Source organism: Stegostoma tigrinum, chromosome 39, assembly GCF_030684315.1.
Source record: "Stegostoma tigrinum isolate sSteTig4 chromosome 39, sSteTig4.hap1, whole genome shotgun sequence".
NCBI classification, from domain to species: Eukaryota; Metazoa; Chordata; class Chondrichthyes; order Orectolobiformes; family Stegostomatidae; genus Stegostoma; species Stegostoma tigrinum.
Window position 1 is genome coordinate 2,147,391 of NC_081392.1, and position 23,391 is coordinate 2,170,781.

General features: G+C 40.1%; 1 protein-coding gene across 2 annotated transcripts in view; it reads left to right on the forward strand.

The window, feature by feature from the left end:
- Positions 1 to 23,391, forward strand: part of rnaset2l (ribonuclease T2, like) — a 54,563-nt gene that overhangs the window by 27,310 nt on the left and 3,862 nt on the right. The window contains exons 7-9 of one of the 2 annotated variants that reach the window (XM_059640969.1): positions 375 to 488; positions 11,914 to 11,962; positions 19,399 to 19,467. In XM_059640969.1, the coding sequence (XP_059496952.1) occupies positions 375 to 488; positions 11,914 to 11,962; positions 19,399 to 19,467 (232 nt within the window). The remainder of the gene's footprint in view (positions 1 to 374; positions 489 to 11,913; positions 11,963 to 19,398; positions 19,468 to 23,391) is intronic. The other variant, XM_059640970.1, reaches the window with a different exon arrangement.

Here is a 23,391-nt window from a genome sequence, read left to right on the forward strand (position 1 = left end):
TTGAATCTAAAGTATAGAACTAGAATTAGGTTTATTACTCAAGTAGAGTAGTGCAGTGAAAGATTTACAATGTCGGCCCACATGGCACCTTCCTAGGTACAAATCTTAGATACAAAATAGAGAAAGAAGAACTTTATATAAATTAGAAAATAAGAAATAAAAAGTTAAAAAGATAAACGTTACAATCTTTCTGCAAAGGGCTTAGATCAACGCAGAGGACTTCCACATGCAGTCTGATCAGGCTCGTAAGCCACTGAATACCTGCACCGGTCCACAGCCTGATGCCTCTGGCCAGATAAACTAATTGATCTGTTTCTTTGGTATTAGTGTCACAAATATGCATTACGATTTAAAGACTTTTCCTTACATTGCAGGCAAAGTGAATGGGCTAAACATGGCACCTGTGGAACCTGTGCTGACAACATGTCTTGCCCACACAAGTATTTCAGCCTGGCGCTGGAACTTCGGATGAAGTTCTCCATCGATGAGTGAGTTATGCTATCAGTATATCAAAGTTCAGATTAGCCAGTCTTAAAAGAAAGTTTTCATTCTAATCAGACAGACTCAAAATATTTATCAATTTACCAGTAACAGATTGAGCATTAATAGTTTGGTTCTGTGGTGATGTCATGAGACAAGTACTCGAAAGGCCAACCTTAATTCATGGAGACCTGGGTTCAAATCCCAAAATACAAGATGGTGGAATTTAAATTCAACTAATAAAAAAAATCTGGAATGTAAAAGATAGCCTCTTTTCTGGTCATTCTGTGCCAAATATTATGACACACAGCTCTGACGTAGGTGGAACTTGAACTCAGACCTCCTGGATCCAAAGTAGGGACTTACCACTGTGCCTTTAAAAGCTAGTCTCTGTAATGGTGATCATGAAAATTCATTGATTTGCATAAAACCCATTTGTTTGACTTCCCAAAACAGACGTTTCTGTGTTTTTATATGTTTTTATGTTGATAGTCAGATATTATATTGAAGATAGTCAGCATGGATTTGTCAAGGGCAGGTCGTGTCTCAGAAACCTCATTGAGTTTTTTGAGAAGGTGACCAAGCATGTGGATGAGGGTAGGGCAGTTGACATGGTGTACATGGACTTCAGTAAAGCCTTTGATAAGGTTCCACATGGTAGGCTATTGGAGAAAATACAGAGATTAGATTTCCTACAGTGTGGAAACAGGCCCTTTGGCCCAACAAGTCCACACCGCCCCTTGAAGCATCCCATCCAGACCCATCACCCTGGAGGCACGGGATTGAGGGAGATTTAGCAGTTTGGATTAGAAACTGGCTTTCTGTAAGAAGGCAACGAACGGTGGTTGATGGAAAATATTCAGCCTGGAGTCAGGTCTCTAGTAGTGTGCCTCAAGGATCTGTTTTGGGACCACTGCTGTTTGTCATTTTTATAAATGACTTGGATGCAGGCATAGGTGGATGAGTTAGTAAGTTTGAAGATGACATTAAAGTCGGTGGAATGGTGGACAGTGTGGAAGAATGGTGCAGGTTGCAGGGAGATGTGGATAAACTGCAGAATTAGGCTGAAAGGTGGCAAATGGAGTTCAATACAGATAAATGTGAGGTGATTCACTTTGGGAAGAATAATAGGAAGGCAGAATACTGGGTCAATGGAAAGATTCTTGATAGTGTGGATGTGCAGAGGGATCTTGGTGTCCATGTACATAGATCCCTGAAAGTTGCCACCCAGGTTGATAGTGCTGTTAAGAAAGCTTACAGTGTGTTAGGTTTTATTGCTAGATGGATTGAGTTCCGTAGCCGTGATGTCATGCTGCAACTGTACAAAACGCTAGTGCAGCCCTTCATTTGGAATATTGTGTGCAGTTCTGGTCGCCCCATTACAGGAAGGATGTGGAAGCATTGGAGAAGGTGCAGAGGAGATTTACCAGGATGTTGCCTGGTCTGGAGCGCAGGCCCTACAAAGAAAGGCTGAGGGACTTGGGTCTGTTCTCATTGGAGAGAAGGAGGCTAAGAGGGGATTTAATAGAGACATACAAGATGATCAGAGGATTAGATAGGTGGACAGTGAGAGTCTTTTTTCAAGGATGATGACTTCAGTTTGTACAAGGGGGCATAGCTACAAATTGAGGGCTGATAGATTTAAGACAGATGTCAGAGGCAGGTTCTTTACTCAGAGAGTGGTAAGGGCGTGGAACACCCTGCCTGCCAATGTAGTTATCTCAGCCACATTAGGGGCATTTAAACAGTGCTTGGATAAGCATATGGATGATGATGGGATAGTGTGGGGGAGGGGCTTAGATTAGTTCACAGGTCGGTGCAACATCGAGGGCCAAAGGGCCTGTTCTGCACTGTATTGTTCTATGTTCTAACATTTTATTGGTGCTTTGTCAGTCTGTACAGTGATCCATGAAATATAGCATGTTGCACTTTTAAAGACAACAGATTGTTGTGTACATGTTTCATTGTGCAAGAATGTTACAGCCCAAAAGGAGGCCAGTCAATCCATTGACTCTGTGATGGCATTCAAGGAATTCTGTTAGTCCCCACACACCTGCTATTTCCCCACAGCTAGTCATTTTCTACTTCCAGTGCATATACACAGCTTTAATGAAGCCAAAATTTAGTCTGCCTTCACTACACCCTCAGGCAGTGCAGTCTAGATCTAGACTACTTGGTGTGGGAAAAAGTGTTTCCTCATTTTTTTATTCATTAGGCCCATATGTAGGATCAGAATTAGGCCATTCAGCCTATTGAGTTTTCTCTACCATTCGACTGTGGCTGATATGCTTCTCAACCCCATTCTCCTGCTTTTTCCCTATAACCCTTGATCCCTTTACTAATCAAGAACTTGTCTATCTCGGTCTTAAATGTGACTTGGCCTCTACAGCCCTCTGTGGCAATTAGTTCCACAGATGATCTACCCTCTGGCTGAAGAAATTTCTCCTCATCTCACTTCTAAAAGATTGTCCCTTCACTCTGGAGCTGTGCCATTGGGTCATAGTCTCTCCTACTAGTGGAAACTTCTTCTCCATTATCCACTCAATCAAGACCTCGCTATATTCTGTAAGTTTCAATGAGATGCCCCTTTGTTCTTCTAAACTCCATCGATTGCAGACCCGGAGTCTTCAACTGCACTTCATAACAACAAGCCCTTTATCCCTGGCACCATTCTTGTAAATCTCCTCTGAAACTCCTCCATCACCAGCACATCAGTCCTTAGACATGGGGCCAAAACTGCTCATAATATTCCAAAAGTTATTGCATCACAGCCTTGTACAGCTTCATTGTACATCTCTGCTCTTGTATTCCAGCCTTCCTGAAATGAATGCTAACATTGCATTTGCCTTTCTAACTGTCAACTGAACGTGCATGTTAACCTTAGGGCAATCCTGAACTAGGATTCCTAAATCCCTTGTGCTTCAGATATCTGAAGCCATTTGCCATTATAAAGTAGTCTATACCTCAACTCTTCTTATCAAAGTGACATTTGTCCACATTGTATTCCATCTGCCACTTCTTTGCCCACTTACCCAGCATGTCCACGTCTTTCTGCAGCCTCCCTACTCCCTCACTAGTGCCTGCTCCCCCACCTATTAATGCACTCAGTTCCTTCATCCAGATCGTTAATGTATAACATGAACAGTTGTGCTCCCAAAACTGACCCTTGTGGAGCTCCACTAGTCAGTGACTGATATCCTGAAAAAGACCCCTTTATCTCTAATCTCTGCCTTCTGCCGGTCAGCCAATCTTCTATCCAGTACCTTGCTCCTTAGCAGACTCCTATGCATCACCTTGTCAACCTGAGTCAGAGTTCCTCAAGCAATCAATACTTGCTACAAATGCAGTCACTACTAACCACAATGGGGTCTACTAGTTCTCACGCACCTGATCCAGTATCATTGACTTCAATCACTTAGTCATTAGTTTGATTTTCTATAAAATTTGTACTGGGTCTTTCAGTTTGTAGCCTGTAAAATTTTCCCTTATTTACCTTCAATGTGAAAGAAACCTGTAGTAATAATCAAATTGGTAGCTATCACCAACCAATGAATTTTACCTGTGATGTCACTCTTTTGTGCTGAGCCCCTCATCCTGGACTTCAATTTATCCCGCAAAAAGACCTTACAAATTTTGAGCCAAAAAAAGCAAGCAAAAAAATTGCCTGTAAATTCCCGAACCATATCCTCACTCAGTCTGTGTCTTACTTTAGATGTGACCTGTCCTTCCTGACTGTTTGAAGTTTACTGATCTCTACTTTCAGCAGGCCCTTTCTGAAACAGAGCTGATGCATACACCTCTTAGATAGAGCTCCACATTAATGAGATGTGGGCGTCAATGCCAGACCAGCTTTTATTGCGCATCCCTAATTGCCCAGAGGGCAGTTAACTCCCAATCACGTTGCTGTGGGTCTGGTGTAACATGGAGGCCAGATCAGGTAAGGATGGCAGCTTCATTTCCCAAAAGGGATCAGTGAACCAGATAAGTTTTTCTGACAATTACCAATGGCTTCATTGTCATCATTAGACTCCTAATTGCAGATATTTATTGAATTCAAATTCCACCATTAGCCATAGTAAGATTTGAACCCCAGTCCTAGAATGTTATCAAGGTCTCTAGATCAATTGTCTAGTGATAATACTGTTGGGGACTCACCTCCCTGAATGACCTCATGACACAATTCTTTCTATTTCTTACCATCTTAAACTGTTGCCCTATGTTTCTCAACCCCATCATAATAAGAAACACTTTCTCCCTGTCTATAAGTATTGACCTGTTATGATTTTGAGTATTTCTATCAAATCTCCTCTTAAACTTCACTGAAGAGAACAAATCCAGCTTATTTTTCATTCCTGGAACCATTCTATTAAATGTTTTCTGCGCCGACTAAAACCACTGGCAAAACAATTAAAATCAAAGATGCTCAAAAGAAATGAATTGGAGGGCACAGATATCTCAAAGCATTAACAGAGGTTTAGGTATGATAACCCTTACAAGAGGAGCTCATGCAATATCAGTTACCTTGGTAACGGTCCCATTACCTCCCCAGTTTGTACTCATCACTTGAGCCCTTTATAAAGCAGACTCCCTCCCTTTCTCTCTCTATCTAACTCCCTCTCACTTCTGGGCTTTGCCTATAAATATTTAATTGGATACGCATCAATTTCTGGTGGCAATTAGTAGTTTAATCAGGAAAATAAACAAAAAAGTCATGGCGATTTTAGTGATTGGAAAATCACTCAGTTCTGTGTGGTAGAACTTCTGGGTATAAATATAAACAAAAATACATAAAGCACACCCCCTTCTCCAAATCCATTGTGATTTAGTCCCTTCCCTCTATCTCTACCTCCTTACATATTTTTGATGGAATGCAGTGCTCTTAATGGGCTCTGCGTGTAAATATCTAACTGGCTACACGGGTGTTTTACTGGCAGTGGTTAGCGCTAATTGGAAAACAAATAAAACAAACAAAAAGAGTCACAGTGATTTTGGTGGTGGGAAAGTTACCCAGGTGTGTGCACCCAGTACAGATGGTTCGGCTATGACCCATGTTTCGTTAACTCAAATTGGCTGTAAGGTGATTGAAGAAGAGTGGACATTGTTTGGATAACACAAACCTTCTGCCGTACAGGCATAATGATTTTCTCTGTAGGGATTTCTCTGTAACACAATTTTCAATGGCCATTTTCTATAGTGTGATTTTCTATAGCATGAGGTCACATAAGAACACAACTATAGCTTCATAGGAGAACTACAGATATTAAAGAAAGAAAAGAAAACATGAAGCAGACCTTTGAAGGCTTTTGAGGCATAATGGCAGTATCCCTCACTTTGAGCCGGGAGACCTGGATTCAAGTCCCACCCACTCCAGAGGTATGTCTTAACATGTCTGGACACGTTGTGAGGCCCTCTTGTGCTGCAGTTGTAGTGCCCCTACCCCCTGGAAAGAGGTTTAGGTTCAAATCCTATCTAATCGAGAGGATATCACTTCCAGATATAAAAACAAGATAAAGCAGATCCAGGGATGAGTAGTGGCTTTAGCTGGCGCTCAACAATAAACAATGTTCCTTTTCAGTCAGGTTTCCTGAGATATTAAATTGGCAATGGAATCAAGAAAGGTTTCACTCGGCTTTGCCTTTCAATGATTCTGCTGAGGCCACGAAGGGGTAATATTGAAAATGCCACTGTTTAGAAAACTGGAACTTTGTGGTGTGGGTATGGAGGATTGGCCAAGTATGCCGTAAGAATTAGACACTTTTTTCAGATAAACAGGATAGAAGATAATCACGGACAAAAGCTCATTTTTCTGACTGCTTGTGGGTCCTAACTTTCAGTATCTTAGAGTTTAACCTATCTGGGAGACCTGGAATCAAAATCGTTTGATGAGCTGATAGATATAGTAGTGTGCCACTATGACCCCAAATCATCTTTATACTGCAGAAGTACAGATTTAATATGACAAACAGACTTCCTGGGGAACCAGTTACTGAATTCTTGATGAAACTGAGGAAATTGGCAGAACACTATGAGCACGGGTCAGCACTTCAAGAAATGTTAAGGGATCACTTAGTTTGTGTAATCAATAATATTGCAACCAAAGAAAGCTACCGACTGAACCAGATCTGGACCTCAAGAACACCATAGAACTGGCCATTTCATGCAAAAACGTGGAAAAAGTGGCTCAGGTGTTTCAAGGCAGTATAGACCGTACTTTCCTAAATCTTAGGTAACACCCTTATGGCACAGCCAAATCCTAAGACCATAAGACCACAGGAGTGGAAGCAAGGCCATTCAGCCTATCCAGTCCACTCCGCCATTTAATCATGGCTGATGGGCATTTCAAATCCACTTACCCACACTCTACCTGTAGCCCTTAATTCCTTGCGAGATCAAGAATTTATCAATCTTTGCCTTGAAGACATTTAATGTACCGGCCTCCACTGCGCTCAGTGGCAATGAATTCCAAAGGCCCACCACTCTATGGCTGAAGAAGTATCTCTTCATTTCCATTCTAAATTGACCCCGTCTAATGCTAAGGCTGTGCCTACGGGTCCTCGTCTCCCCGCCTAAATGAAACAACTTCCCAGCGTCCACCCTTTCTAAGCCATGCATTATCTTGTAAGTTTCTCCCCTCAACCTTTTAAACTCTAATGAATACAATCCCAGGATCCTCAGCCATTCATCGTATGTTAGGCCTACCATTCCAGGGATCATCCATGTGAATTTCTGCTGGACACACTCCAGTGCCAGTATATCCTTCCTGAGGTGTGGGGTCCAAAATTGGACGCAGTATTCTCAGTGGGGCCTAACTAGAGCTTTATAAAGTCTCAGAAGCACATCTTTGCTTTTATATTCCAAGCCTCTTGAGATAAATGACAACATTACGTTCACTTTCTCAATCACGGACTTAACCTGCAAGCTAACCTTTAGAGAATCCTGAGCTAGCACTCCCAGATCCCTTTGTACTTCAGCTTTAGGAATTTTCTCACCGTTTAGAAAATAATCCGTATTCTTTATGCCTGAATACAATGCCTGTATTCTTTTTTCCAAAGTGCAAGACCTCGCATTTGCTCATGTTGAATTTCATCAGCCATTTCCTGGACCACTCTCTTAAACTGTCTAAATCTTTCTGCAGCCTCCCCACTCCTCAGTACTACCTGCCTGTCCACCTATCTTCGTATCATTGGCAAACTTCAAGAATGCCCCCAGTCCCTTCGTCCAGATCATTAATATAAGGTGAACAGCTGTGGCCCCAACACTGAACCCTGCGGGAACCACTTGTCACCAGTTACCATTCCGAAAAAGAGCCTTTTATCCCAACTCTCTGCCTTCTGTCAGTCAATCCTCAATCCATGCCAGTAGCTCACCTCAAACACCATGGGTCCTCACCTTACTTAGGAGCCTCCCATGTGGCACCTTATCAAAGGCCTTTTGGAAGTCTAGATAGATAACATCCACTAGGCTTCCCTGGTCTAACCTACGTGTTCCCTCTTCAAAGAATTCTAACAGATTTGTCAGGCACGACCTCCCCTTACTAAATCTATGCTGACTTGTTCTAATCTGACCCTGCACTTCAAAAATCTCATCCTTAACGATGGATTCTAGAATTCTACCAAAAACCGAGGTTAAGCTAATCAACCTATAAATTTCCATCTTTTGTCTTGATCCTTTCTTAAACAAGGGGGTGACAACAGGTAATACTTGCGGCTCCCAACTGTTGCCAAGAAGGGTGACTGGATTCAGAGACTAATAAGTGGCAGAACTGGAGAAAGTTCTCCACAATAGACTGAGGAGCAAGACCATCCATGCTGCACTTATGTCACAAGACAATCCAACTCCTTTTAATGGTGGTACAAGTACCAATTCTCAATCTTCTGGGAGGAGAATGGCTACAGAAAATCTGCCTGGATTGACAACAGAATTTTAAAGTGTGTACCAATGATTTTTATGAAGTCATTCGGCAATATCCTGAAATGTTTAAAGAAGGCCTCAAGAAGATACAGTAAAAGATGCCAAAGCCAAAATCTCTGTAGACCCAAAGGCATGGCCCAAATGCTTAAGGCACAGCCAGTGCCTCTGTCCTACATACCAAAGAAGAGGCTGAATTAGAATATCTAAAGGAAAGTAGCATCAAATGGCTTGAGTAATTTATTGAATTGGCAGAATCAGATGGTTTGCATTCTCCACCATGTGCTTTACACGTAAATATCTAATTGGCTGGCACAGGGAATGGTGGCAGTAACAGAGTCGTAGAGTCATGCAGCATGGAAACAGACCCTTTGGTCCAACTAGTCCACGCTGATCATAATCCCAAGCTAAACCAGTACCACCTGCCTGCACTTCATCCATATCCTTCCAAACATTTATTACTCATGTACTTATCTAAATGACTTCTAAATGTTGTAACTGTACCCGCGTTCACCACTTCCTCCAGAAGTTCACTCCACACATGAGCCACTCGCTATGTAACAAAATTGCCTCTCATGTCTTTTTTAACACTTACTCCTCTGATCTTAGAAGTATTCCCTTTAGTCTTGAAATCTGTCACCCTAGGGCAAAGGCATCTACCATTCAGACTATCTGTATCCTTCATTATTTTCAGTGTAAGATCACTTCTTACTCTACTATGCTCCAGTGAAAAATGTCCTAGCCTATCCAGCCTCTCCTGATAATTCAGACCCATCAATCCCAACAACATACTGTTAAGTTTCTTCTGAACCCTCTCCAGCTTAATAACATCCTTCCTACAACTGGGAGACTAGAACTGGAAGAGTACTCCAGAAGAGGCATCATCAACATCCACTACAATTTCAACATAACATCCCAACTCCTGTACTCAAAGGTCTGAGCAATTAAAGCAAACATGCTAAATGCCTTCTTTACCAGCCGATCAAATGTGATACAAACTTCAGAGAATTATGTACCTGAACCCTTAGATATCTCTGTTCTATAACTCTACCCAAGGCCCTACCATTAATTGGACAAGTCTCACCCTTCTTTACCAAAATCAAATACCTCACATTTACCCAAATTAAACTCCATCTCACACTCTTCAGCCTTTTGGCCCAATTGATCAAGAACTCTTTGTAATCTTCGATAACCCTCTTTACTGTCCAACTCTGTTCTGATTTAGCCGCTCCCAATCTTCCTACCTCTCCCTCATCTTTGATGGTTTGCCCTTAATGGGATTTGCACGTAAATTATCCAGTTGAAAACATGGGTGATTTACTGGTGGTTGTTAGTGGATGAAAAAATACCACGGTAATTTGGTGATACCAAATAAAAGATGCTCAGTTAGATGTGATAACACTTCTGCATAAAAAAAGCAGACGTGGGTACAGGTCCGCAGAACTGTATGTCCCAAGCTGAGACTATCCTACGTACACTACCAGTAGTGGCTTTATTTTGGTATTCAACATTAAACTGTGTTCCTTTACAGTCAGGCTTCCTGATTTATTACATTAGGAGATTACAGAGATGGGGAGGACAAGTCCACAGATGGAACTGAATACAATTCAGAAGGAATGACATTAAAATTGGCACTGCATTTTAAGTTTTCAAGACTAGTTGTATCAATACCCATCTTTTCTAAATTTTACTGGTTGTTTCCTAAAGAACAAGATTTTTTTTCGACAAAGCTATTCTTAACTAGAGTCTAGTGTAGATCAGTTAATCTGGGAGATGGGGTCTCCCCATGTAATTACCTTTACTGATTTTTAGCACAGTTGTTTCCAACCCAGGTTTCTTACTCTCAAACAGAATGCTAAATTCTACCATGTCATGATCGCTTTCTCCTAGGGGACATCTTACTTTGATCAAATTTGTTACACCTGACTCATTACACATCAGCAGATCCAAAATAACTTGATTCCTGGTTAGATCAATGACTTATTCTTTCAGGAAACTGTCCTGATTACACTCCATGATTTCTTCCTCATTGTTACATTTGTGAATTTGATTTTAGTAATCTACATGAAGATTAAAGTCAACCATAATTAACATAACTTTTTTTGACAAACCCTCATTAACTCCTATTCAAAAAGGGAGACAAATAAAAATTTATTGACTAGTCAGATTAACATCTGTCAATAGGGAAATATTAGTATATTCTGAAGCACATAACAGCAGAGCATTTAAAATGCTTGATATAATCAAATATCACAAGGAGAAATTATGCCTGACAAATTTATTAGTATTCATTAAGGAGGTAACAAGCAGGATAGTTCAATGGGAACCAGTAGATGTAGTATATTTGGATTTTTAAAATGCATGATGAGGTACTACACATAAGGATCTGTTGAGTTTGTGGCAGTATATGAGAAGAATAAGCTACTGAAACAGACATGATTTATAGGGAGCTTAACAGAGTAGATGTGGTGAGGCTGTTTTCCCTTGTGGGAGAGTCTAGAACCAGAAGGCATAACCTCAGAGTAAGGAGTTGTTCATCTAAAACAGAGATAAAGAGGAATTTCTTCTATCAGAAGGTGGTGTATCTGTTGAATTCTTTACCATAAAACCTGGGTTGTTATCTATATTCAAGGCTGAGATAGACAGATTTTTAATTAGTAACAGAATCAGGTTTATGGAGAAAAGACAGGAAAGTGAATTTGAGGATTATCAGATTAGCCATGATCTCATTGAATGGTGGTTCAGACAGGATGGGCTGAATGGCCTACTTCTGCTCCTACGTCTTACAGTTCTATCCTCATAGCCATGCAAATGCCTATCACATTATTTTCATTCTACTGCTGTAAAAGTCAGTGAGTTCCAAGTCATAATTACATGCTGCATAAAAACACTTCTTTCTATCCCTGTATCTCTTGCCCAGAACTTTGAACAGTATCCCCTTGTCCTTGTGCCAGATGTTGGGAAGAGATTTTCTTTGTCTACCTTATTTTAACCTACAAAATGCTGATACACCTCTACTAAATCTTTCCTGAAGCTCCTTTGCTCCACGCCTAACAAACCCTCATCCTGGAACAATCCTAATGAATCTCCTCCACACCTTCTCAAGGATCCTTACTCCCTAAAGTATGATGATCAGAACTGAATGCAGTACTCTAGTTGTTGCCTAAACAAAGCAAATGTTCAGCATAGCCTCCTTGCTTTGTTTGCAATAATTTTACTAATGAAGCTTGAATTTACTTATGTTTTGCTAACCACTCAATTTGTCCTGTCATCTATGAAAATTTATACATTAGAAAATGCTTATTAAAAATTTAAGCCTATATCCTGCTTATTGGTGTAAAGTTTCAATCAACAGATAATTACTATCCTCACTATCAACGCTATGCACAACACAAATGCAGTGAAACACATTGCAATACAATAGTGTTCATCTCTGTCCAGGTATGACAGGATTAAACATATCTAATTGTCAGTCCTAATTTAATTTACAAAGTATCAACTTAGATTTCTAATTCTGTTTTTCAGATTCTTATCTGCTACTGGCATCAAACCCTCATGTTATAATGGTTACACGGTAAGATTTAGTATCTGTGTCAAAAATATTTAGAGATTTGATTATATTTATAATTCAGTGTTACGATAATTGTAAATATGGACCATTGAATTCTAATTTTTATCATTTGATTGGGAGGGATTTGGAGGGATGCAGGCCAGAGACAGGCAAATGGGACTAGTGTAGTTTGTGAAACCTGGTCGACATGGATAAATTGGACTGAAGGGTCTTCTTCCATTCTAATGTCCATGACGGACCAGTGATATAGTCTTAAATCAGATGGTTTGTAACTTAAGGTTGAACATTCCAATGGAACTGTTCACAAACAGTTTGTCCTTGTAGTTAATAAGGGTGACAGACTGAAGGATATTGTTGATGTGCACTTTGTACACTCACATGCACTTCCTGAGTTGTTGAAACATCACACTCCTGACTTGTTAATGTTGGATAGGCTTTGGGAAGTTAGGTGATGAGTTACTCACTGCAGCATTCCCAGTCTCTGACCCACGCTTGTAATCACAGTGTTTAGATGTCTAACCCAATTCGGTTTTCATTCAATAGTAACCTCTTATCAATATCCCTTTGTCTGCTATTCAACGCACCTTCTAACCCATTAAGGAAGGAAATTTGGTCAGGTATGATGAGGATGTGGGAATTTATATCCTCATGAAACTGGAAATTTGGATAAATTTCCATTGTCGTTTAGTTAATGGTCGCAGCTCGGGGCATGGCAAATTTGAGCAGTTGCTAACGTGCTTGATTAATTCAATTTAAAGCTAAAGAGATAATTCTACCACAACAACCTATTCAGTCTTTCCCTTTCGCATCTTTATCCAATTATCTTTTGAAAATCATGAATGGATCTCTTCCATCACCCATTCAAGCAGCACCTTCCAGTTGATGGCAATTTAGATCAATATTTTGTGGTTATCAAACCAATTGCTGGGGAAAACAATTTTTCCAGTTTTATAAAATCTAGATACCTCGTAATTCTTTAGATCTCAGCTGAACTCGCCCTGAACCTTCTCTATCCTAGGGAGCACAATCCCAAACCTCTCTAGTCTATCACCAACTCTGACATCCTTGTGTTGCAGGCTTGTTGAAAGACTCTTTGAGCATTTTTATTCCTCCATTGTGAACGCTGCCTCATGAAGAGTGTGCAGACAGACTGTTGGATATCCTAAACAGGAACGGGGATTTGTAGCTTTTGAGACTAGCATGTGACTAGCACTGGTGAGAAGGGATGCTGTTGTAAAACATCACATGCTGTGAGATAGCAGGAGACAGAGGAATCCATGCCATCACCAAAATCAACCCAAAAGAATTTATACTTTATTCAGTTTTGGGAAACAGGAGGACCAGCCAATGAGCAGTGAGATGGGGCAGTGAAGGGGTTTATGTTTGGGGATTGTGGATGGTTTCACACAATGCTGCATTATTCTTTCTGGATATTAAAGATGTAAAGATCCAGGTTTCCTAGACTGAACTAGTTCCGTTTATCTGCGTTTGGCCCATGCCCTTTTGGACCTTTCCTGTGCATGTACAGGTCCGATTGTCTTTTAAATGTTGTAATTTAAAACAGGCATCTCTGCCGCTTCCTCTGGCAGCTCATTTCATTTGTGTTCTGCCCTCTGTGGGAGCTGTTGCCCTTTGGGTCCCTTTTGAGCTTTTCTCCCCTTTCCCTGAACCTGTTTTGGACTCTGCTACCCGGGAGGGGATCTTTGGCTTTTGCCTTATCAATGCCTCTCATGATTTTGTGGGCCTCTTTAGGGTCATTCCTTAGTGTCCTGTGCTCCAGAGGGGTTTCCCGGCCTATCAAGCCTTTCCTTGTGGCTTGTGCCTTCCAGTCTCATGTGACATGCTTGTGAATTTTGGCTGACATGGACAAGTTGGTCCAAAAGGCCTTTTCTCATGCTGTATGACTCTATGATTACTATTCCCAAGACGTTCCATGAACAAAAACATTGTTATAAAAACGCAAAACAGACTTATAATGATTCAGCGGTCACTTGACCACAGATTGAAGAGAGCTTCATGAGAGCCATGTGAAACCAGCAAAGCCTTCTGCACTAAAATTATCAATTTTATCTAAACATGTTGAAATACGGTAGCTGATTCAGCGTTAAGAGGTTTGAATCTTCTGTTTTAAATGATACTTGTATGATAATTTCACATGTTGGGAGATGAAAGGTTTGCTTGCCAGTTAACTATCTTAGAAAGATATTGGAGTTAGGCTCAAGAATACATGTTAAATTATATTTCAACGGCATTTGAGCAGAGGGAAATAAAAAATAATTTGTGACAAGATCTAGAAACTCCATCTCTCTCTCTCTCCCCCTGCCTGTTTCTCTCATCATCTTGGAAAATGACACTCCATGATAAAGCAGCATGGGAAACCAACCATTCATCAAAGACTCAAAGATCTACAGATTTTGTTATTGCTGCAAACAGGAGTCAACAATTAACTAACTGTGGCCTTAGTTTTAAAATCTAGCACCTTAAAGATTCTAAGAACTCTTAAATTGATAACCTTAAAGCTGTGAATAGCATCCTTTTTAAAAACTTACTACCCATGTTTGAATGTGTACAATGTTACATTTTTATCTTTTTTCCCTCTGGGTTTGTAGGTAATAAATTCCTCTTTATTTCACTTAAGAAAATCCTAGCAATTTGTAGCGAATTATGTTTTAATTGAAATGTGATAGCTACATGCAAAGTGGAAATTTTTAAAATTTGCAGCAACTAAGTGAGAGGAGATTAAAGAGAGGGGAGCTAATTCCTCTTCCTCACTTTGTCGTTACAAATTACCATGAAAAACATTACTATTTTGATATGGAGGATGCAGCTCAGGAGATAATTTGGTGTATGTGTTTATACTACATATTAAAAAAGTGTAAAAGGATGAATTTTACAATCTTATCCTTTCTTCCAGATTTCTCCATTTCTGTCTTTCAAAGTTTACCAGTTTATCTGTTTTCACCACTCTTTCATATTATCAGAACACATTAAATTTAATTTATCCCTGTATTCGTACCCAGCTACCTTGAATATATCCTTCTAAGCTACCAACTCTCCTACCAATGGAATCTGGCATCTATTGCAAAGGCATATCAGCTGAACTTAGTTGCTTTTGTATAGCTTCTTTTCCCTCTAAGAATATCTGCTTATGAACTGGTCTGTCAAGTAAATTCATAAGGCCAAAACTATACAATGCACAGAACAATAGACAATCCTGCATTATAGATCTCTTCAATCCTCTCAATACTATGACTGTATGAAGTAGTGCAATACTATTTATATTATTTAGTATGAACATTGCAAAGCTGTGCACGCAGCAGTGTCATCAATGGTGAAGGCAAAAACAGAGTAGAACTACAACTCCATAACTCAACTCTAAGATTTGGAACTGTGCTCACTGGTAGAGAAATCTCTGCCAGGTGCAACAACTCACTAATTATCCCCTACTGTAATTTATTAACTTATGACTTAAATAATTCACTGGTAGTACATAATCTGATTGTTGTTTAAAGAATACACATTTCAATAAGATTTTCATTTTACATTCAGCAGTACAATTCACATAATTTCAATTTGAGGGGGAAATTAACATTTATACTGCAGGAGGACAGTGCTGATTGTTTGACAAGGAGACTGTGATGGCTAGAGGCATTTAAATGAAGATTGCACCAATTAATGATGATTGACAGTTAACTGCCAGGTTACAAGGCAGGTTGATTCTGATTGGTCAGTGCACTGTCTCAGAAATGAGCCAACAAATGTTGAACAGAAACAGGCACAATATAACAGGACCTAGTGCATTAATTTATGTAGCTTCCAGTAAACGCAATGTGTCAAATGTGTGCCTGAGTGACAATCCAAAATTTGTTTTCAATATTATGCTTCGCGCACTCAGGATTATCCTGCAAATGTGGTCCAATTGCAGAATTGCATTGCATGTTGGAGACCTACATACCTGGCATTATACAATACTGGAATAGATATACCACATTACTTATTTGTGTTGTAGGCAGAACATCTTTTCGGCTTGACACCAGCATGCTGACAGTAGAGAATGTCACTCATTGCTATCACAAATTGCAAGCATTAATTAGCAAGTATTTTCCATGACAACACTTATGCCAATCATAACCTACTTGCCAACCAATCTGCACTCTCCTCTCATGAAACATAAACCTTGTTTTTTGCCTTTGAATTGGTTTTATTCAAGTTACCCTAATGAGTGTAAACTGAAAATCTTTGACAAAGTGTGTATTGTTTTCAGCAATCCTCAAATTTGTGATATACTATTGGTTAGAATGATAAAATCATATAATATTGCAGCCCATCAAGTCTAAATCAGATCATCTGAAGACCAATCCAGTCAGAAAAATCTCCCACACTTTCCCCATGCCCTTGGAATAGTGGTAACGTCACTGGATTAGTATTTCAGACTCCCAGGCAAATGCTCTGGGGATAGGGGTTCAAATTCCATAAGGATCTAGTGGAATTCAAAAAGAATAAATCTAGAATTAAAAACTCATCTCATTAATGATGACCATGAATCATCGTCACTGTCATGAAAACTATTTGGTTTACTAACGTCTTTTAGGAAAAGAAATCAGCCATCTTTACCAGGATTGGCCTACGTGTAACTCAAGATCTCTGCAACTCTTAACTACCTCTGAAATAGAACGTAAGAAGTAGAAGCAGCAGTAGGTGATTCAGCACCTTGAGCCTGCTCCACCATTCAATATGATCATGGTTGATCTCATCTTGACCTCCACTCCATTTTCCTGCCTGTTCTCTGTAACCCTTCTTTCCTCCTCATCTTTGTCATAGTTTAGCAAGCCACACACATCAACAGCAATTAGGGACGAGTACAAAAGCTGGCCTTACCAATGATGCCACATCCATCATAGAATAAAGAAAAATAACGTAGTGGCTGCCGACTTGGTGAAAATTATCATTAAATGCTAATAATGTTACCCGAACACAACATGTATATGTAAATAAAGGACCACATCAGCTTTTGATGGGTGACCTTTATGAATAATCAGTTTCTAGGAAGGTAAGTGACTCACCTCGTGATTAGGATTAAAATCAACTCCATAACTAAATTCGGTCAACCAGCTGCTTGTGCTTGTGCTCCTGAGATGCTGCTTGGCCTGCTGTGTTCATCCAGCTCCACACTTTGTTATCTCAGCTGCTTGTAATATTGACTCAAAAACTTCCGGACCCCACACGTGTTCCATTAACTTCTTTTATTTTAGCTTAGCTGGCCAGAGGTCCAGACTCAACACCAAAGTAACAGTCAAGCTCTCACTTGGTGGACTCTTGTTGGACCTCGGTGTATAAAATAAAAGCAGTACAGTTTACAGCCCTTGTTATCACATCCCATACTATTCACATGAGTTATAAGCAGATAAGCAGTGCAGCTAACAATGAACCATAGATTAGAGGAAGAAGCCCCAGCTGTGAGAAGAAAAGCTGCAACCTTCAGCTTGTTACAAACACAGACACACATTTCAAAATTTATGGTACACTGTTATTTCAGCAAAACTTTTAACGATTGCTTCCCCAATACTTTATCAGTCAAATGATAAAACTGGATTATCGCCAATAGCAAAAACTGCAATAACTTATCTTTCAAAAGCACCGTCAGAAAAAGGAGAAAATGGCTACTACATAACAAGGATGGGATAAACAGTGACAAGCAAACGTAATTGAAATAATCTTCTAATCAATGTGTTTTCTCCTTCATTTTTTGTTAGAACCATATAGTATAGAAGAAACCCTTTGGCCCATCAGGTCTGCACCACCAAAACTACACTTTAACCTACATTAGTCCCACTTTCCCTCACTAGCCCATAGCGATGAATATTATGATACCTGAAGTATTTATCCAAGTATTTTTTAAAGGTTGTGAGTTTACCCACTTCAACTACTCTCTCAGGCAGTACATCCCAGACCACTATCACCCAAATCCTCTATAATCCTCCTGTATTTCACTTTAAAAGCACGCCCCTTTGTTCTTAACACTTTGATTAAGAGAAACAGCTGCATTCTATCCACCCTGTCCATGCACATCATAATCTTATATACCTCTATCAAGACCCCCTTCAACCTTCTCTACTTCAAAGAAAACAACATAAGTTTATCCAGCCTATCTTCATAGCTGAAATATTCCATTCCAAGCAACGTCCCACTTCAGGACAATCACATTCTTCCTATTAGTGTAGTGGCCAGAACTGCACACAATACTCCATCTGTGGTCGAACCAAAATTCTGGAAAGCGCCAACATAATCTCCCTGCCCTTACAATTTATGACTTAACTGTTAAAGTCAGGCATCCCATATTATGCTTAACTACTGGACTATTAACCTGTCCAGCCAACTTCAGAGGTCTGTGGTCAAGCATCCCAAGATCCTGTGTTCCTCGAGGCTTCCAGGGGTCCGGCCATTCACTGAGTACTTCTTTGTCTTGTTACTTCTTCCAAGTGCATCACTTCAACATTTATCAGAGTTAAATTTCACCTGCCACTGGTCTGCACATGTGACCAATCCACCTATATCTTCCTGAAACCTAAGACCTTCCTCCTCACTATCAGCCATCTAGCCAGTTTTTGTCACCTGCAAACTTAGTTATCATTCCCCCATACTTTCTCATCTACATTGTTTATGAATATCACAAACAATAACGGATCCAATTCTGATCCCTGTGGAACAGCATCAGACAGTGGTCTTCAGTCACACAAGCAACCTTCTATCATAAATGTCTGTCTCCTGCCACTAAGCCAAGTTTGGATCCAACTTACCATTCCCTTGAATCCCATAAGCTTTTATTTTATCAGTTTCCCATATGGCACTTTGTCAAAGGCCTTGCTGAAATCTATATAAGCTACATTAACTACCTTACCTACATCTATATAATTCATCACCTCCTCAAAAAAATTCAATCAAATTCGTTAGGCATGACTTACTCTCACGAACATAAGATAGTGAAAGCGTACCAAAATGTGTTCAGGTGTCATTGCCCTCCTTGGGGCACCATGTGCAGATTCAGCATAGAACGATTTATTCCCCTCAGGACTCACCACAGTGGAATAAAGTCTCTCATCATTGTGGATGACTATCTAAAAAGAAAACAGGTCCTTCCTGTATTATTTGAAAATACGCTTTTTTTAAATATTGGAAAATTTCAAAAACATCTTTGTTGAAATCAAAAGGACTGTCATCATAATTTGCATGAGTTAGTTTTGACAACTACTAGGCCTGTTGAGTCAAATAGCATGTAGTGAATTCCTAAATTCTGTCAGGTCTTTACTTCATTCTGGTCCTCCAACTCTTTTCACGCTTTCATTGTCACTTTTTCTTTTTCATTCTTTTCCCGCTCTGTTGTTCTATTTGATTATTCACTCAGTTTTATCAACGTGAATTTGTCTTTTTCTCACTCATAGTATGAAAGATTCTGTGCTGCATTATCTGACTTGTGCCCATTTGTAAATCTCCAATGCTACAATGACAAGGTAAAGTGTCCATTAATATAACTCAATTTGCTTGCATTAATTGTTGGTTTTGGGAGTAAGAAACATTTCAAAACACAAAACATTCAACAGTTTTACATTATTGATTTGCAGCAGACAATTTCATTGCAACAGCGGTAATTTTGGGGCTGGATCTTTCCATTCTTGATTAAGTGCGAGTAACGTTCACTTTCTGGAGGGGTTCTCACCACGAGACCCTGTGAGATTTCTCGCCATAACTCATCAAACTCATCTTATTAACTACCTATCTTGTCCAAATGACATCCTTGCCATTCCATTTTACTTTAGCCCATTTTACCATGCACCATTCCCAGACAACTCGCCACTCACTACATATCTTCTAAGCATCCATAGTACTAGTACTTTCTGTTGAGCACTGGCATTCCAAAATTGTCCTGCTCTGTCGTGGGCAAATTTTTTAACACATTAGAGAAGGGGACGATGACACCATGATTCTATGACATTTCCAACAGGGACCTAGCTGTCCTGGTTTAGAGGTTATGCGAATGAGAGGAACCCTTCGGGCAGGAAAGGTCATGTCATTAGATCCTGACAGCCTGGTCTGAGGGCACCATTCACTTCAACGCCAACTCGACAGTGCAAAGGAATGGCCAGTAGTGCGGTTAGAAAATCAATGTCCTTCTCTGCTTCACCACAGTAAGTGTCTCACTCTTTTCTCTGCAATATCGCACTCACTCTATCTATGCAACATTACCCACCCTCCGCCACCAAGGTTTATGCTCTGCCACTCTCACTACTGCCTGCAACTTCTTCCCTCACGTTCATTTACTCCCAATCTTCCACACAAATGCATGGCCACTGCATGGCCTCTGCACTACCTACCTCTGCCCCTTTGGCATATGTGATGATCATGCCAAATGTGGTCATATACTGTCACCCCTTGAAACCAGAGTACTCCTGATCATGGACAACCATCCCCTCCCAAATGACCCTCTTCCCATCCATGCTTTACCATATTCTGTCTGTGAAGATACTATGTCTGTAAAGATACCCTTCACAACAGTCATTCTGCCACCCTCCAGCCTATAGCTCACAATTTCAAAGAATAGAAATAAATTTCCAAGTCGTACCCTCACTGTAGCAGCACCTGATGATTTCTTCCAATTTTCCTCTCCATTTTTGTGGATGGACCAAATGGACTGACCATGACCCATACCCTGTACTAGAGAGGCACAAACCCCCTTACCAAGTTCATCACAACCAGATGACTGACCATAGCCAATCCCTTGGACTCATACAGAAGAATGCCCTTGACTTACTGTGCTGCAAACCTCTGGTTGTGGGATTGTTCCCCTAAGAATACAAGTCGTGCCTACTTGGTTGCTGCATGAGCGATATGTTTGCCACATAAACTGTGGGCACATGATGCACATGTGAGATTGACATAGCACACTGCATACAAAAATATGTCTAATCCTTGACTGAAACCTGCTGACCAGCAGCGACACATGCCTGGTTCTGTGACACACAAGACAAAGCAAGACATGGACTCTGCGAACCTGCAGGTAGGCACTAAATGAATTAATGCTAAGAAAGCAAGCTCTGAATTGCAGTTTTGTCCACTGCATGGGTTGGGTACCTATGACTGTGCACAAAGTGCCCTTGCTGGTGAGCACTGCAATGCAAGTCTGAGCATCCTGCAGGTGGATCAGAAGGCTAACATGATGGCCATCAGAGCTAGCAAATGCCAAATGCCAATGTCTTTGGACAAGGGGTGATTGTGACAGGAGCCCATGGGACACAACCGGAGACAAGGTTTGGTGCTGAGCAACAAGAGGCTTTTTGCGGCAGCAACCCACACTGATTTCCATATCAAAATCTCTCAACATCTAGTTTGTTTAGCACTTTTAGTAGGATTGGCACCTGAATATTAATGAAGTGAGTTGGATTATGATTAAGACGTTTGACAAGTTTAATCATTCTAAATGGCAGCCTGCCAATGCCTAGCAAGAAAGCATAAAAGGTGGAGTGAGATGCTCCAGACATCGAGAAGACTGGGCCAGACTTATTGTCCGATTCTGCAACAGAACTCATCATGATGCTCAGATCCCTAAAAGGTTCCGTCATTTGATTTTTTCTAAATATTTTTCAAAGTGCCTTCTTAGTCATTTGATGGTGTCATTGACAAATAAACCTGTGGCAAGAAAAGTACTTCTCAACTTGTTGGCAAGAAGTGTGATGTAATTTCAAAGTATTTAATGAGCTATTTCCTCTTTAATGATTCCAACGCACTTCCTTTATCATTTTTGAATCCTTCTGCATCAGAACCAACAATTTGCAGTTTTTTTCTGTCCCGTCAGTATCCTGTAGTATTCATACAGTCTCAGTTATTTATGTGCACTACATTCATTTCTCTGTAAACCATGCTGGATAACAGATGACTGAAACACTATATTGTGTTTTGATTCCAAATTTCTGTCTATATTTATAAATTTAAAATTAAGAAATGAATTTATGCAAATAAAAGCCAGATCTTTTCAAACCGCAATCTACTCCTGCCACAGTTCATGCACGTTGTTGCATGAACTGTGGCAGGAGTAGATTGCAGTTTGAAAAGATCTGTTGTAAGAATATTGTAAAGAATATTAAGACTGTGTTCCTTCTCCTTGTCTACCTCCCCATTCACATTTTCTTCAGCTGTAAAGGGAAACGAAAGCAAGTATTTTCAAAGATAAGTGTGGCACTGATAAGTCATGGAGTGGACAGCTTAAGTACACTGTAGTGGTCACTTACATATTAATATTTGCAGAATTCAGCAATTGATAATTAGCAAAGGCTTGAGACATGTAAAGGAGAAAATATCTCTGTTAGTGATATCATTAGATTTCTTGTTCTTGTCTCCTTAAATACCTCACCCTCTCCTTGTGTTCTAATGTTACCCAAATCAGGATGATAAAGGATTGTTGAGCTTAATACCATTTCCAAGAAAGGTGTAAATAAATGCCATTCCTTAATCAAACCACTGAGAAATACACAAAACAGGTTTTTGGAGACTTTTCAAGTATATTTTTCTTCCTCTCACAAAAAATAGTAAAGTAAACCTCCCCCCCAAGACCCAACAACACCACATCCTATAATAAAGAGGAATCTTAAATGTGAATGTTAGTAACTAGGGCATTATAAATTTCTCATGGGCAGAAGCACAAAATAAAAAAGAAGCTCTGCTGGACTGTGAAACAAATTACCTATCAGCATTGCCTGTTTTGCATCACCATCCAGGAAAGGTTTATACTCTGGGATTCATACTCAGATCTCCAAGCTTTCAGTTCAATATATAGTCTTGCAGCTACTACGCTGCTTCACATGATACTGTCTCAACATTTAAGATCACGAAAAGGTCAAACTGTTACCTTCCTCACGCAGGGTGATATATTTGGGCATCTCAATTTTCTGGTATGGTAAAACTTATTGTAATTTTATTTTGCTTGCCTCACTGCAGAAAAGCTGGGAATTCCAAACAATAAATTACTAAAACAAAACTTCTCACCCATAGGTACACCCTTCTAAGATGGATCATACATACTTTGCAAATATGAAGTAGACCAAGATCAAATGTTTCTGTGCCTGAATTCCATTTTAATCACAAACAATTATCTGTGCTAAGCTATCACTATGAAGGTGTGCATGTGTCATTGAGTCCAACAGGATAGAAACAAGCCCTTTGGCCCACTGTGTCTATGCTGACCAACAAATACCAATTTACACTAATCCCATTTACCTACCCCTGGTCCATAGCCTACCTTGTCCTGGCATTTTAAGTATTTATCCAGACGCTTCTTAAATGTTGCAAGAGTATATGTCTCCACCACTCTCTCCGGCAGTGCATTCCATACTTCTACCACCCTCTGGGTGAAAAATCTCTCCTGTGCATTTGTACACCATGGT